The following is a 17834-nucleotide window of genomic DNA, read 5'->3' as shown; positions in this document are numbered from 1 at the left end:
CAAAAACTTTGTTGCAGATTGTAAGATTGGACTGAAGTAAAACTCTATTTGAATGAAACTTTGGATGGCATTAAAGATGTGTTATAATTCTATTCCCACCCATCCTCAATTTTGGTATTTTTGTGACAACCACACATCTACCATATAAAACTACAGCCTCTTTCAAAAAATGGAAAAATACTTATACTACTATCATTGACCATCAGCTGAAATTGCTTTTGAAAGCAGCAAGCCCAGTAGAGCACTTTGGACTGAGGTATAACAGGATATTTACATGCATTACATACTTTCCCCCCTGGAAACTGCACATTACAGCTCTATTAGAGCAGCTGGGAGTTAAGGGTCTCGCTTAAAGGCACCCTAGTGATGGTAACATGGGCAGGCGCTGCTCTTTCACTTTTCTCACCCAGATTTTGATATTCCAGTCCAGGAAACCAACCAGCCTGCTTCTCTAACATATGAGCCCCAATTTGCTCTGAACTTGAGCAGTCAGTTTGAAAAACATTGTCCCAACAATGAACAATGCTTTCCTTTCATATTCCTCTTAGGAAAGCTGAGACCAACTTCCTTTACTACATTTTATTTGGACATTATGGGATTTTGGGATGCAAGCCCAGATATCTCAGAGCAAGTTAAAGGACGTCATTGTTCCTACTTCATGGTCATCTAAAAAGAGGATAGGATAAGAGGATAGTGTCCTCAAATGCACATGTGCAGAGTGACAGAGTTCTAAATAACCATAAATCATTAACAATCAGAGCAAAGAGTTGTTCTGTTGTTAACACAAGCCAATGCGTGGGCTGTATAGAAGAATGGAGCAGTCTTCTCTTTAAGGTGGTCATCTTTCAGTGGGTTTCTGGAAATGTTTAGCATCTTTTTGATTTGGTTGGTAATTTAAATTACTTGCTGTAAAGGAATAGCTCAACATGGGAATATCAATACCACTCTCATTTGTGTAGGGTAGTTATGAAGCTAGAGCCAGCAGCTGGTTAGCTTAGCTTAGCATAAAGACTGGAACCAGGGGGAAAAAGCTAGCCTGGCCCTGTTGGAAGGTAATAAAATCCAGATAAGTTCACTAACTGACATGTTAAGTCTCATTTGTTAAATTTGTTCAAAATTCACATCATCTGAATTGTAGTCTCTGCACTTGGCCTAGAAATAGGCCCGGTAAAACCCCAAATTGTTATTTTTACACCTTGGTTTTTGTATGGATTAAACTAACAAGATATTAAAATATCAAGAGCTTTATTGATGCTGGTAGGCAGATTTTGTTAGCTTTGACCAGAGCCAGGCTAGCTCTCTCCCATGTTACCAGTCTTTATGCTAAGCTAAGCTAACCAGTTCCAGCTTCATATGGAATAAACATATATAAAAGTGGTATTAATCTTCTTATCTAACTCTCAGCAAGAAAACTAATAAGCATATTTCCCAAAACATTCCATTAACCTGAGAGGACATGAAGTTAGACGTCAGTGGAGCATCTTTTTTTTTTTTTTTTTTTTAAACCTTTGCATCAATGTCCATTAACACCTATTACTGATTTTTAGGCAGCCTTGTTTCTTCTGGCAACAGCAACACACCCTGACAGATCATCAAAGAGCCAGAAATGTTTTAGTTTTTCCACGGAACTAATGAGCCATAAAGACTCACTGAGAAAAAACAAAAAGATCCAACAGTGTAGTAACACAAGAGCCTCATTCAATCAATCAAGTTATAGGAAAGCAGTCATTATGGTCTGTAGAAAAACAATGCCTTCGAATTTAGACCTGCTATATTGAACTGTAGCTTCCAGTAAAGGAAAAAAAAACATAGATTGAAAGTCTGATATAAGCCTAATGAGCTTTTAATAACATTACAACACAATAAAAACACAATTGTGTGTATCATTGGATCACATGGAAACTTGGCATTGAGGTGCAAATGCTCCTCTGAGAGCATAATGGAATTTTTATTGCGTTTCTTTTTCAACTTGCGTCTTGGATCGAAAGCCCCTGGGTGTGAGAATATTGTATGTGAGTCATATAAGTAAAATTATTTGATTGATGGCAGATGTTTGATCAAAGACGGATGGCTCGGCACTTACGAAAGAACTCCTTTGTATATATAATACAAAATAATTTATGTATCTCCAGTGCGCTGAATGGAATCCATATTGTCTGGCATCCACTAAAAAAACTCTAACCACTTCCTCTTTTGAGTTAGTCAGTGCCAGCACTGAAGTGCTGCAGTGCCCATGAGACACACAAACACTTACACATTACAGACACCCTTGTTTATTTCAATTTTGTTCAGACTGTGTATGATTACAGGCTACTGAGTCAATATTTAGATTTTGCAGGAAAAGCAAAACCCAGCCTGTTTATTTTTTCTCTTGCTACTGTGTGTGGTAAGTGTGTATGTACTGTATGTATATGTGTGCAGCCACATGCATGTGTGTGTATGTGTGCACATGTTTGAAGGACAGGATGAGATGACATATCTTGGTTTTGAATAATAGTCAATCTATTGAAATAAGTATATGAATAGAAACTTTAAAGATTGCTTTTGAATGTGTTTTGCTGCATTGTTGTCCCTATCATGCTTTTAAAGAGAGGCATTTCCTTTTTCTCTCCTCAAAGGAGCTATTTATATTACAGCTCGCTGAATCACTGTCTGACTATTAATTTTTCTCTGGAAATGATGTCATATTGAAATTATATAACAAGGCCTTAAAAAAGAGAAGTGGGTAGCATATCAGAATACTCTTGCCAAATGGTGTTGTAATGGCTACTTCTGCCAACTGATTGATTGTTTATTTAAATTAATAAATGGTCATTTATAATATAGTATAATTTGTCACATATTTGTCTTTTTACTGTTTAATTTGGTTGATGCAACAATGTTTTGCCCCTTTGTTCCTTCTAACTATAACAGGTCAGTACCTGCTGTTTTCTGTTGTTGCCCTTGACTGTCTGACTGATATCCAGCCCAGACAGGCAGGCTCTGTTTACTTTACACTCTGATGAAGACTGTTATAGTGGTGCATCTGTGGTGCGTCTTTGCGGCTGACAGCTTACTCAATCAGCAACCTTCCCCCTTTTCTGTTCACCCTCACCCATCTCAGTTCTTCCAGGGCTGGACGGAAAGGAAGCTCACCGAAGACAACAGAAATTAAAGAAAAAAATCCGCAACTACAAATGTAAACGATAACCAAGCATGTCTATCGGTTGGTCAAACACTTTGGTCCAGACTGAACAAAAGTCAGTTCCCACACACACTTTGCATTGATTTATTAAAAAGAGTCGATGTTTCGGCCTCAAGGACTTTTCTCAAGACATATCAATCATAAAGTGACACAGTGTCCATAATTGCATTATAGTCTACAGCTGTGTTGGCGGTGTGTCCACGATCACATACAACAGCCCACCCACTCAAGACTCCCTCACCTGTCAAAATATACAATATCTATAGTCGTACTCATTCAAAATCCTTTTGATGTTACTAAAAAGCAAAACATTTTTTTCAGGGCTCAAACTCGTATTTCAATTTCGAAGTTCAAATCTCCAGACGAGGAAACAACTTAAAGGAAGCGCTCCTGAAACGTGAAGCATATTAAATTACTGAATTAGAGACTCTCACACCATTGGGGATGAACGAGGACCTGGATCTCAGGGTCTTCCTGTGAAATGTCCTGTGAAACAAACCCAACCTACTGCTAAAGCTCTTTTTTTAATAATTGACCTGCATGTTTTATATAAAAAGTTTTTTATACCATGTTATAAATTATACTACATAGAGACATGGACTTCTTTCACTTCCTGTTGTTTTGTGGGATTGTTAAGTGTTGGTCTATGCCCTGCCCCCTTTCTCTATTGAATAATTTTGATTGATTTGAGCCCTTTGAAACCCCCCACCCCCACACCGCCACCACCACCACCAGATATAACATGTACATGCTTTTTTTTTGTTTTCTCTTTTTTGGGAGGGCCTTTCCTCCTGAAAATGTGTTTTGGTCTACACATATTTTGTATACATGGATGAATCTAAAGGTATAGGACCCCATGGGGCATTTGTATAATATTTATACCACTAACCTGAAAAAAAATGTCTTTTTAGTAATATCAAAAGGATTTTGAATGTGTATGACTATAGATATTGAATGTTTTGACAGTTGAGGGAGTCTTGAGTGGATGGGCTGTTGTGTGTGATTGTGGACACACCTCCAACACAGCTGTGGACTATCATGCAATTATGGGCTGTATTTAAGCACTGTGCCACTTTATGATTGATATTTTCTGAGAAAGGTCCTTGTGGCCAAAACGTCAACTCTTTTTTAATAAATCAATGTAGACATACACCACAAAAGAGACAAAGCAAGTGATGTGCATGTTCCTTTTTACTCATCCGGACTGAAATATCTCCAAAATGTATTGGATACATTGTCATGAAATTTTATACATTCATTGTCCCCAGAGAATGAATCCCTTTGACTTTGGTGAGCTCACAACAAGGTTGACATTTGTGGGTTTTAGTGAAATATCTCAACAATTGTGGGATGAACTGTTTTTAAATTTGGTGCAGACATTCATTTCTCAACAGAAACTTTTCCTTTAGCACCACCATCATGTCAAAATGTCCAATACTTTGTTTTATGAGTAAACACCTGCGAAACTAATTAGCCCTAAATAACAAATACTAGCATGCTAATGTGTTAAACTAAGTTGGTGAACATGGTTGTACTAAATCAGCATGTTAGCAATGTCATTGTGAACATGTTAGCATGCTGATTTAGCCCAAAGCACTGCTAGCCTGGCTGTAGACCCCTACTCTTGTTTTATTATTTTTAGATGCACTTTTTTATTCTTTTATAGTAGACAGTAGAGAGTTGACATGAAATGAGGAAACACAGAGATGGAGAATGACATGACTAGACACTGCAGACAAACATGGTCTTCTCAGGTGGTCCAACTTCCTGTACCAAGTGCAAGAAATGTATTCCAGCCTGGAAGAGCTGGTGCATTTCTTATAAAACTACAATGATCTTTTCTCTCTTCAAGACAAATATATGTTTTAGTTGGGGTGTTTGTGTCATGAAGTTATCGGAAGACCAGACTGAGCTGATTATGAGCCTGCAAAAGGTGAAAACTATATCTTTATACATTATATCTGTTCAGCCACCAACTTCCATTATAAACAAGATTAAATCTGCCAAGTTGCGTACATTAAAAGGCTTCAGTCATCATATTAAACATATCATCTCACCCTCTTGTTTAACTGATCAGCATGGCTTTTCTCAGCACAGTGACAGTATGCAGACCCAGACAGCCTATGTTTAAATTAAACATAAACTCTGTATCCCAGACCACCCTGACTGGAGCTAACTGCTATTCCAAATACTGCCTCAACTTGAGTCCAGAAAGGACCCATATTTGTACCTGATACTTCATGCCTTCCCAACCCCATCCACCCCCACCCCGTCAAACACTCTTATTTAGGAGGTAGCAGTCAAAACAAAAGTTGGCTTGTAACGTCCACATCGCAAGACCGCATTTCATTTTTCCACACATAAAATCTCAAATTCACGCCGACATATGAGTGACTCCAGTACAATATGAGACCCGTCTGTTAACTGTCTGGTTAACCAGTCCAAGCTTTTCTGTCACTTCAGAGAAAACTGTTGTCAAAGACTGGAACCAAAACTGATGTTAAGTCAAGTTGGAGGGGGCGGGGGGGACCGTTATTACAGTGTAGAGGGCAAAGAAGTGAAATGTTGTGTTAAAGTTATGTTACCAGGCAACATTAATGCTTGCAGTGCGCTGATGTAGTCAAATTATTTTTCTCTAGTGTACCTTTAATAGCAGTTTTTATTAAATGTCCAGCTGTTCATGAACGTGAGACCTAACTCCATAAAATCTGGTCTATGGATTCTCTCCAAAAACAGTGGCTGGCAATGGCGTAAATGAATCTCAGTGCATCAGACAAAATAATATTCTTCTACAAGCATGTGACCTTAAGAATTACATCTCTTCTTGTTCATATAGGGTGGCTCAAATGCAGCAGTAACCTGGTATTTTGTGGTATTTGTGTATGGAAGTGGAGAAAGAGTTCTCTCAGATTATCTTGATTTATTCTATGGTGTCAGGGATGGGGACAGTTGGACCAGACCACCACCGGTGCTGTGCCTCACAAAGGGTTCTGTGTTTGGATTAAAAGCATGCATGTGGTTACTGTCACTGCAGACAGCCTCATCTGAGCTCTGACCACCAGACTCTTCGTAAGCTTACAGTTGGTATTAAAGTTAAGGAACAATATATATGGACAGAATCTACCCACCAAACCTTTGGGCCTCTCCATTGACATGAATAAGAATATAGGATGCTGTGAGATATGTTTGCATGAGGCATTTATATATATATTTAGGTATTTTTGCAGGAGGGATGTCTCACTCTTCCTATGAAAACTACTGTAGTTGTTGAGTATTTTTAGGCTTCTTTTAAACTGAGCTGGAATGATATATGGTTGTCAATTGGGGTTGTGCATCAGCAACAATTGACACTGGCCATATACGTATTACCTGTGTCTATACTCTTGAGATTGCCAGTAAGATAATCTTGGAAGAATGGCTAATGCTTAATGCTATTCTGACAGTTCTGTTCCAACATTGTGATAACTCTGTCAAGGGTCACATCTCATTATCCGTTTCCTGAAACAGCAGCTACACCTTAAAGATTGAGCTCAAGATGTGCTCCACACTGGTGGGATGCCAAAAGAGATTGAGTTACAGTGACTTTTGGCCTGTTCTGTGGAAAAACGTGTAATCTTGTATTTCCAACTGTATTCTATGTGAATTTGCATGTTGAGTAATCATTCCACAATGATCCCTTCAGTGTCTGTATCTCAGGTATCATTTAAAGGAGTATGACATTTTGGAAAATAACCTTATTTGCTTTCTTGAGGAGAGTTAGCTTGGAATATTGATGCCAACCTCCTGTCTATGCATTAAATATGAAGCTACAGCTTAGCTTAGCATAAAGACTGGAAACAGGGGGGACAGCTAGCCTGACTCTGTCCAAATGTAACGAAATCTGCCTACCAGCACCTCTAAAGCTCAAAAATTAACATGTTATATCTTGTTTGTTCCTGGAGACTCAAGGAATCACTGCTTCCAGCGAATAAATAGTTTGACACACAACCCCACGTAAAACCACAAATTGTTGTTTTTACGATTCAGTTTTTGTACACATCAAACAAACATGATATAACTTGTTAATTAGTGGGATTTATATATGCTGGTAGGAGCCAGGGTAGCTGTTTCCCCTTGTTTCCAGTCTTTATGCTAAGATAAGCTACCAGCTGCTGATGCCAGCATCATATTTATGGTACAAATGTGAGAGTGATATTAATCGTCTCATTTAACTCTCACCAAGAAAAGTGAACACGCATACCTTCCAAAATTTCGGGTTTTTACATTAATCACATGACAGATTCTATGAATTACAATCAAGTTTTGGTGTCTCAAATTGCTAAACTATTGAGAGAACTGTGTGTATTTGACAACCAAATCGAATTCCCTTGGCAGCATCCCCAGCAATCCCTAAGACTCAACATTGTGGCTGGGATAAGTAGTCATTACACCGTCACGTGAAAATTCATTGGGCCACAGCAAAAAAAATTATGCCTGATCAAACTGTCTGTATCCATGCTCATCAGAAATAATCTAAGGCTGATTAAAGCTTCAAACTTCTACAAAATGACTCCCAAGTGTCTCCATGATAAAGGTGCTTAGACCAAAAGCATTGGATTTCTTCCTAAGTGACCAAGAGTCATCATTCACACAAGGTGTGCTTCATTTTCTCTGCTCAGCTCTTGTAATGTAAATGCTGCATAGTCATTTTCCTCCTTTCAGGTTTCTTGTTTAGGTCTTATCCTAATGAACAATGACTTCTCTGTGTTGAGGTTGTGGTGGCTTATCTGTCCCTGAGCAGCTATTTCCTCTCAAAGAGATACATGATCAGAGAAGGGAGGGGAAATTACATGCCAAACAAAAACTAAAACCCCTGTCTGCACTAGAGTCTCTTTTTCTTTTGTAATAGCTCCACACCTTCCTTTTTAGATAGCCTAAGTAGATGCATGTGGCTTTATTATCTTGCTCTCTTTGTACTGAAGAGAAATGGCCCTGTTATCTTATCATGACCTTACCAGTGTCACTGCCTCTATGCTGCAGGCCTAAGTGACCCTGGAATTGTTCCTTATAAAGCAGATTTTACAGCAGGTGTACAGCACCCACTATCAATCGCCCTCCTTTGTGATGGCAAGACCAATGTCAGTATCTCTGTCTGGAGTTTAACTTTCTGTTCCAATCTATTAAACAGCCCCATCTGCTCTTCTGCAAAACCCTTGCGTGAAACAATAACTACCAGAACATGAATCTTGCTGTAACATTATCCAGCATTATCCGTGTTGTGGTGTTAATCTGTTCCATAAAGCAAGCCAAGAGAATCTAAAAGTCTGGGAAAACCAAAATAAGAAAACAATTGTCTGTCTGCTCATCTTCACATCATATGTTCCAAACTTTTTACTTCCCCAATTATAACTTTCTGAGTGCTCTTGGTTACTTTACAACCAGAATGACCCAAGTTTCAACTTGTGGCTTTGTTCTTGTTCTTGTGAATTCAAAGTTAAACGCTTTTCCTGGTGCTTGACTTCCCCCAGAGGGATGCACTTCATCTCAGGACATGTGGTAGCATCCTAAAACATCTCTGGTGTGATGAAAGCATAGGGCGCACTGGAGTCTGGAAAATGATGCTGGTTAGAACCAGTCAACATGCCTGTTAAACAAAACTAATAGTCTATAGTTATACTAGCAGCTCCATGAGGCTTTATTTGGGCACAGATAAATGCTAGCATCAGCATACCAACATGCTGACGCTTACCATGCTGACATGCCAATGTTTATCAGGTATAATATTTACCATGTTTACCATCTTTGATTAGTTTGTTAGCACGCTAATATTCGCTAACCAGCACCAAACAGAAAGTATGGCTGAGCCTGATGGGAATGTTATTAATTTTGCATAACGTCTCATCCTCAGTTGAAAGAGATCAGTGCCAACATCCCATACAAGATGGCTTAGAGAGATTATGTTTTACTTGAAGCTTGAAAAAACCAAATTTACATCGAAGGGGAATGCAAATATAAAGATAAAGATGAGTGTAAACTTTTTAACTTCCTTTTTCTTAACTTTTTATTTCTTTCTTTTCTCATTTGTGTCCGTCTAAACGAGGTCGATGTTGTATTCTTTGTGCTTGATGTCACTGTTTTGGTCATCTCGGGAGTATGCTGGGGAGATGGGGAATATGTTGGGGAGCAGGGGAGAGATGGGGACTATACTGGAACTATTTCACATGTTGATTTTATGATATATAAACTGTAAAATTCCAATAAACAGACTAAAAAAATTGGCCTGTTGGTTGATGGTTGATTGATGAAAATTTAAGGGATCACCAAAGTTATTATGGTTCATCCTGATGGAGACATGAATATGTGCACCAAATTCCGTGGAAATCCATCGAATAGTGGTTGAGACGTTTCACTCAAAGCCACAAATGTCAACCTCATGGTGGTGCTAGAGGGAAGGTCATGGGATCAATAAAACCACTAGGATGCATTGTCTGCAAACCAAGAATGTTTTTATATGATGAGTGGGATTGAGGGAAGGTTAAAAAGAAGCAAAAAGGGTTTTTTTTGTCATTCCATCTAGCTGATGTGATATTTTACTGCGTAAGTGAAAAGTTTGTTATATAAAAAGTCAGGGGATCACCAAGGTCATTAGGAATCATGCTCTACATGGATATCTCTACCAAATTTCATGGTAGTCCATAGTAGTTTTTTGTGCTAAAAAACAAAAATGTCAATCTCATAGACAATCCATCCAATAGTTGTTGAGATATTACATATAACACCACAGTGGTGGACCAACTAGCCTGACTAAAAATCCCTTTGATCCAGGTGATTTGATCCCTCCTGTATAACCTTCTAGGGCGCATGACAGAAAACAAAATTATTGTAGTGCTCTGTTGTTGACTTGATTCATGATGGCACTTATGCTGCATATGCATGACATGACTAAGCACAGACCAACAATAACTTCAAGTTACATTTTTGTTTTCACCAAAGGCATATGTCTCCCTCTCTTTCATGTGAAAAGAATTAAGAAAAAAATATCAACCTATCTGAGACAGGCATCAGAGAAGTTTCCATGAGCCACAGAAAAATGAAAAAATGCAGGCAGAAAAACACTTGGCAGCTTTTTAATGTTGACTCCATCCCCTCCAACCCCCCCACACAACGCCCCCGTCTCTCTCTCTCTCTCTCTCTCGTCCTCTCTCTGGGCTTGGAAGCACTTGAATACAAGGTTCAGTGAATTGTTCTGGCATAGCAGCTTGTGTGTAATGACTTCTGACAGCAGTGGAGACAAACTGAAGAGCATGTCTGTCTCTGCATGAGTATTTACAAATCTACTCCCGGGAACCGCATTCCAATTCTGGAAACACTATTATATGCAAGTCGCCATGAACAACCGCATGTACAGGATTCAGTCGTTTGAAATAAATGGTGGACACTGAACTAAGACTGCAAATGAAACTGGCCGTAGATTTCCCCTTAGAACAATCGGAGAAGTTCGGTATAAAAGTAAAGAATGTAAGAGATGTATTAGAGTAATTTAAGAGGTACAGTTTCGGGGGAGAGCAGCTGCCTGTTCCATCATACAGAACCGCTGGCTTGACTGAATCTGGCCCTTGTTCTTATCTGGCTGTCATCCAACACTGATGGGATTTTGGTTCTGCTATGCATTATAGACTCCTTTTTAAAAGTGAAATGCAAAGATGTGTTCTTTAGATTGTTCTTAGTTGAAAAGAGAGCTTTCTACAGGCCTTGTGCATCAAAGTGTGTGGCTTTGTAAGGGGTAAAAATTAGAGGTATACCCAAACTTTGCACAAAAGTAAACATGTTTAATGGTAGTGTCCTCAGCAGTGACACAGCACCCATATCTGTCTCTGTTTAAGTGCCATCTTTGGCCTCAGTGGTCTGGGCTGATGTCAGGTTCTTTGTAGTTAATGGAGACCCTTGAAAAGTTCACCATTTGGGCTTTCTCTAACCTCCACTTTGATGTTGCTCTAAATTGAGTCTGCAGTCAGCCTGTTGCTCTGGTATGCCAGCTGGATGAGGTGAAGGGGGGTGTTTGGGTTGTTTGGCTGAGAACTCTTCTGCACTTGTCTTGACTCCTCTCTAATCTCTCTAATTGGAATCGGGGGTCCGAGGGTCCCCTGAGAGCTGCCAGATCTTTGTGGTCACAGTGCGGTGATGTGGCGGGGTCAGGAGAACAGAGTTACCCGAAATGACTGAGTGGTTTTCTTCTCTACACTTTGTTCTGTTGCCCTTGAGGCCCCTAAACTGGACAGCAGGCAAGGTGAGGATGGAGTAAACAGATCCACTCTGTTTCCTCGTGCTTGCTGTTTGTTTACATGGTGTGTGGTTGCAGTTGTTATTCATCTTCACACTCTTTTTCCTTGCTAAGTGTTATTGTTAGGAAATAGGAAATACCCCTTACCAAAAGGTAAAGTACTGGGTTGTCAGGGTTTCACACCACTGCTTGCTTACACTCACGTTGAATGAGTAGTAAAAAACAGCCAAAAGTTTTTTTTACGTTTCTTGTGTGAAAGCCTCTGGTACTTTCCCAGCTCCATATCTGGAAATCATATTTCTTAAACCTGTAAGCTGTCCTATCTTTATTGGTGTGTGCAAATGTGTCTGCTCAGTGTTCATGAGTGTGCTGTATCATAGCTACGCACTCAAGGCTTGTTATGTTTCATGGTGGAAAGCGTAAGTCAGGAGCTCTGCATGTGTTATAACAGCTGTCGTTTTTCCCTGCGGGGAGGCAACACAGTTCCAGAGTTTTCCAAAGAAACCCTACTTCATTGCATGTGGGTCTCATTGCAGTGATGAGCAATTATTCAACAATCAGACCACAGTAGTTGAACTACATACTGTATTATTTTAAATGCTGATTTTGTAGTGGTATAATACAAAGCAAGAGGCTTGTGGTTAGGCTACAGAGAATATAACACTAACACAAAAAGACTGGGGCTAAAATATAATAAAAACAAACAGACAGATGCTATTTGACATCAAAAAGTCATATTTTTTTTTACATTATCCTTAATCCTAGCCATCCTGATTGTGTATTTTCATATTTGTTCATATTTTGTATCTTTAAACAAGTGTACTACACATTTCAGTTTGCTGCTATTCCACAAATTCACCTCAATTAATAGAAATGCAATGTTGTTGTTTTTTTTTAGATTTTTTAAATTAGTTATGACCCTTTGTTTTATCATGCATCAAGCATATTCCTCTCAAATCATACTTTGGTTGCCTTTCTCTCCCTTAAAACAACTTTTGGATACTTTCATGTAGTAATTATGTACTTTATACACGATTTGTGCTGTTTTTTTTTCCAAATCCGGTACCCATTAATCTACTTATGGCCACTGTGAAAAACTGTTATAGCAATAATTAATAGCAGAATAGATATAGAAAAGGCAAAAATAAGTGTCAAAACTATCTTGAAACTGTTTTAAGATAAGGTAATAAAAAAGTACGGTTGCTGAAAGTTTCATTTTCAGTAAGTTTAAAAACAGTAGCTTGCGTCACTGCCCTCGTGTGACGAGAGAATCACAACCGTTTATCCGACCAATCGGACGTGGTTGTTGCAGTAACCTCATCAGCCCACCGCTACACAACTCTCATTACTAAGCTGCTGCAGTTGGAATGGATGCGGGCTGGAAACAGATGAGAGACTTTAGGGAGAACTTGGAAAGAGTTAGGGTAATAAGTCTTTACATCTTCTTTCGAACATGTTAAAGTTTACGATAACTTTTACTCGTCTGAGTTGTTGCTGAACGACAGACGCAAACGCATCTCAAGCTCACTGACTCTGGACTGCGTCTGGCGAAAACTTGATACTTTGAAGCAACATTGAAACTTTTCAGGATTGGCTCGTTATGGCCATCCTTGATCAGCTGTTGCTTTTTAATGGCACCTTAGTGACTTCAAGTCACAAACTATGACATGATATGAAACCATCAAGGAGTAGCCCAGTTTTGACGCAGCGTGATGGAATCGTAAAAGCCCATATGAAGTCTGACATTTTTAAGATTCATTCTTCGTGGAAATGGCAAGTCGTGCCATATTGATGGGGCGCGTATCAGTTTTGATATGCGGTGTATTCCTCCTAATCGTCGGTCTGTGTGTCGGATCTCCTAACCACAGTCGTCGGCTGGTCTGCTGGAAAGCCATCCTGAAGTGCCATGGAGAGCCAGAGTGCCATTACGCTTATGATCAGTACCTTTATGCCTGCGCGTCTGTCATCAGCGGGGCACGCAAGAAGTGTCCCAGTCACTGCATATCCTCTCTCATTCAGCTTAATCAAACCCAGAGCGGCCCGGCTCTGGAGGACTGCGACTGCGCCCTGGACCCGGTCTGCAGTGGCACCAAACAAGCCATCGAGCCGTGCCTTCCGCGGACCAGCATCATGGGCTGCACCGAGGCCCGACTGCAGTGCGAATCGGACCTGTCGTGTAGCTCTGCCATGAGGGATTATTTATTTCACTGTCGAAAACTTTTCGGAGGGGAAAGGTGCTCGGATGGTTGCCGCAGAGTAATAGCCAACATGCGCACCATACCAAAAGCGCAACAGCTAGACACTTGTGTGTGTGATGGCACGGAGAGGAACATATGCGAGTACATAAAAGTCAGCATGAAAACTTTCTGCTCTGATTCCAGCGACAGGTTCGCAGGAAGCGGCTTTTCAGACTCTGAGGAGGATTCTGACGATGATTATATCGAGGATTATTATCCATCCTATGTGGAAAGCTCAAGCGACTCCCCACCTTTTCAGACTGTGCTAAAAGTCCTGACCACCATCTTGGTTTTAACCAAATTTATCTGAAAAGCTGCTGCCATTGTGGCAAAGCAGCCAGAGAGTCAGTGGTCCTGTTTAGTGAAATCAACTCACCTCACTAGAATCTGTCTGCTTTCTTGTAATCAGCCATGTTTTAGTCTTTAAAATAATACATTAAGTTCTACCTAAACTTTCTGCTACAGATCTGCACAAACTGAAAAGGTTATAACACATGTAGCCTATTAGTTATATTTCAGTTACACGTTCAAAAATGTTCTGATCATGTTGAAGGAGCTTATTTTTGTATGTCAGCTATATAAAGGTAAATTGTACAGTATATTGTATGAAATTATTTTTGTCTAAATATTTGTTTATCATTGATAAGAGATTTGCACTGTATGAATAGATGAGTCTCACTCTTTTACTGCATTATGGCCACAGAGGAAGGAAAAACATGTTGTGTCTTAAAAGTCTTTATACTGTTTTTATTCACCATTATGTGACTATATCAGAGGCAGGCTGTCTTTACCAGCATGTACAGAGAGTTTATCCACAACCCTTTCATTAAAAACCAAAGTTGATGTAAGTAAATGTGTCTAAATCCGAGGCCAGATGATGCATCTGAGGAAAAAAAAAGAAAGAAAGCTCTTAGAGTGATACACTTGACCTTGTAAACATGGATGTTTGTTTTAGGTATATGGTGTTAATTCTGGAAAACTGTTCAAACACACAGAGAGAAAGGTAAACCCCTCCTCTTGGGGATTTGCAGCACAAATGGAGCAAAGAAGCGTTGGGTCAGTTTGTTTATCCTCGCCCCTTGTGTTTGTTAGACGTCTTCACAAAGACAGACTGAGAAGAAGAAAAAAAAAAGAGGTCTGTGTCCGGGTGAGTGGAGATATTAACGTGCCCATTGTGAACACACTCTTCTGAATGTACATGCACATTAAATAAATAAGAGTTTTTAATAGGATCCTTCTAGAGGTGGTGTGGTTCTTATTTTCTAAAAGATGCGGGCTTCACATATGGATTAAAGGAGCGCAAGGCAATCGTGGTTCAATTACAGAGATCTATATTCTTATTTTGTTTAGGTTTATCTGAGTAAAAAGAATGTTTGATCTTGACTTTCCTGTGAAAATGTGCTTGAAGCAATCACCAGATGGATCTGGGAGGAGGAATTTAACATAATTTTTCACCACATGTCACTGAGAGCACAGTAATTTCACAACCTAGACTGTGAATGCAACACTTTTGCATAGTTATTTGTGTCCTGTGTGTGTGCCACAAGGTGATAGAATCATGCATATAAAACATCTGTCAAGATCCCTTTAGCCAAGAGTCACAAGAGTCTTCTGTTAGGAAAAAAAACAAAACAAACCTTGCTTGGAATTTTCCCAGACTAGCATGCTTTATTCAAGTAATGAGCCGTAAGTTGAAACAGTTCAAAAATAAATGTATAGCTGCTTCAAAGTCATCATCAAGTGACATATTGCTTTCACCATAACTGTTTTAAATCAATACAGCGATTCCAACAAGCAACACATTTCCTGAGCAGTGGTGACAGAAAGTGGTTGCTAAGAAACATTAACTGTCTCACAGTTTATTGGATTTTTTAAACATGTCACAGAAACTGAGATTTCAGATACATGTGTCTGTTTACACGCTCATGTTATGAGTTAGTCCGCTCTCTGCACTCAGAAAAAAAAGCCAGTGTCCCCTCCTTCACTTGTGATAATGGGTCTTGAAACCATTGATGGCAGCCATGTTGCTTTTCAAGGAAAAGAGATGGGCCCTCCAGCCCATTGATTGGAAGAGAAGTCGAGTGGCACCTCTATTATGGAGATGCAAAATACACAATGGTGCTGCAGCACAATGGTGGGGCACTTCATTCACTCTGTTCCTCTGTCACCCTTTCAGGGAGTGGGGGAGCATGAGGAGACAGCTATCCTAGAGGGAAGACAGAGGAGTTATGTGAGAAAGTTCAGCTTTATTGCACCATCCGAACTCCTGCTGATACTCTGTCCGCAGTTTAACTCTTATTCATGCAACAGATAGTTTTCCGGGAATCGCCCAGAGGGGGATACAGCAGGATCATCTCTCTCGTCTCTCCGAAGCTTTCCTCCGAATAGTTTGGCAATACACTTTGTTGTACAATATGACTCAACTCTGAAACACATACGCCATCATTAGAGGTTGAGCAGTTTTGAATAGAATAGGCCACATAATAAATGCAACAATGGCAGTGATTGTTAAAAATACCAACAAAGTGATGAGGTGAAGGCATTTCTGGGCCTTTGTTATGAGAAGCAAAAGCCTGCCACTGTGACTTTAAGAGAGCAGACCTCTGCTACAACCATTAATAATTGTAATGCCTTTTATTATTGTTGAGGATAATGAAGGGATGAGAGTCATATGGGGGCCCCAGACCATACTTTGCCCTGAAATGTTTTCAATTAACTTTTGGCACAAGAGGAAAATAGGAATGTTGTGTTTTTTTCCCATGGTGAAACAGAAAAGAGTCAACTGGGGCTTTTGGTGCAGGGACCAGAACCTCATTAAAATTGCCTCATCATAACTCAAACTGCTGCTCGGCCAACCGCCCCTCTAGCCCGCCCCAAATCCTTCATCCTCTAGGTTACACTACGGAAAAGCAAACAAGGAGCCTGAGTTTAGTTTGATTTTTAGACAATATTCACCCTGACCAGAATGAATATTTTACACATTTTTTCTCACACTGTTCCCTTTATGAGTACCTGGCTACTGTTGTAATGTGTTTTTCTCATTATATTATAATGTTGGATGAGCATCTAAATCACAGTTTTTGGAAGGGTAAATTATTTTTGGCTTATTTGCAATTCAATTTAATTTATTCCTTGGTTTGGTTAGCACAATGGAAATCAAACGATTCTCTTAAAGTCTCAGTGGAACATTGCAAAACATTTTTGAAACTGTTCAGCTGCCAGAGTGACTTTTTTCTGTTGAGCCTATTTTGAAACTCTCAGTCCTGGAATAAAGCGAACTGCTTCTAATTGAGTTATATTCATGTCTGCCTCATGTGAACCCAAAGAGAGAGATGGAGTTTAAAAAAAAAGAGGGTGCAACAGAAAAAGAGGGTAAAGTAAGCATTGAAAGCTACAGTTGGTTCTCTAGATATGTAAGAAGTAATCATGAGTTGGAACCTTATATCTATTGAAGTCAACGCTACAATAGATATATTTGAATGTAGACAGGAGACTGATCTCTCTCCTCTCTTTTGAACCAGTAGAAACTGGCACACAGCTGAGTAAGGCAACTTATGTGGTCGGATATAGCCACGAAATTTACTCTCTAGTAATGTAATACTGCAAACGTTATGACACTTTATCTTAGCTTTGGATTAATCAGTAAAGCTATTAAGCAAAATTGTCAAACATTTGCTGATCTCAGCCCCTCAAATGTGAGGATCTTTCTGTTTTTCTCAATTTTTTGTGTTTCATAGACTGTTATTCATTAAAAAAATGATAATGACAATGATCATCTGCTCTGCTCTACTGCTCTATAAGATCTTAACGTACAAAATGCAAAAAACCCCCAAAAAACAACTGGGTTATTGTAATAGTTGCTCGTGTTACTTTTGGGATAAAACCATCAAAATGTTGTGACATGATCTCCTGTCACACGATAAAACATTGTAGCAGTTGTAGAGAATAGTCATAAAAGTCAGCAAACGGATGTAGTACACAACAAATCCACCGATGATACCAAAACAAGGTTGTGGCAGCAGAACCTCCGAATGTATTAAATTCAGAAAGAGTACATTTTTTATTTCTTATGAATTCAAAGAGGAGAACTGTGTTTTTTTTCCACTTTTAAAAGTGACACATTGATCAAACACATTGGTATATTTGGGTTATA

At 39.4% G+C, this 17834-nt stretch overlaps 1 protein-coding gene across 1 annotated transcript; it reads left to right on the top strand.

Annotated features, from left to right (window-relative positions):
• Positions 1-12766: 12766 nt before the first annotated feature.
• gas1b (growth arrest-specific 1b) lies at positions 12767-14913 on the top strand. The gene has a single exon (XM_067574667.1). The coding sequence runs from the start codon at positions 13215-13217 to the stop codon at positions 13989-13991; it is 777 nt and encodes a 258-aa protein (XP_067430768.1). The 5' UTR covers positions 12767-13214; the 3' UTR covers positions 13992-14913.
• Positions 14914-17834: the final 2921 nt, after the last annotated feature.

The sequence above is a fragment of the Thunnus thynnus genome, chromosome 19, assembly GCF_963924715.1.
Source record: "Thunnus thynnus chromosome 19, fThuThy2.1, whole genome shotgun sequence".
NCBI lineage: Eukaryota > Metazoa > Chordata > Actinopteri > Scombriformes > Scombridae > Thunnus > Thunnus thynnus.
This window is presented reverse-complemented; position numbering and strand designations above follow the sequence as displayed.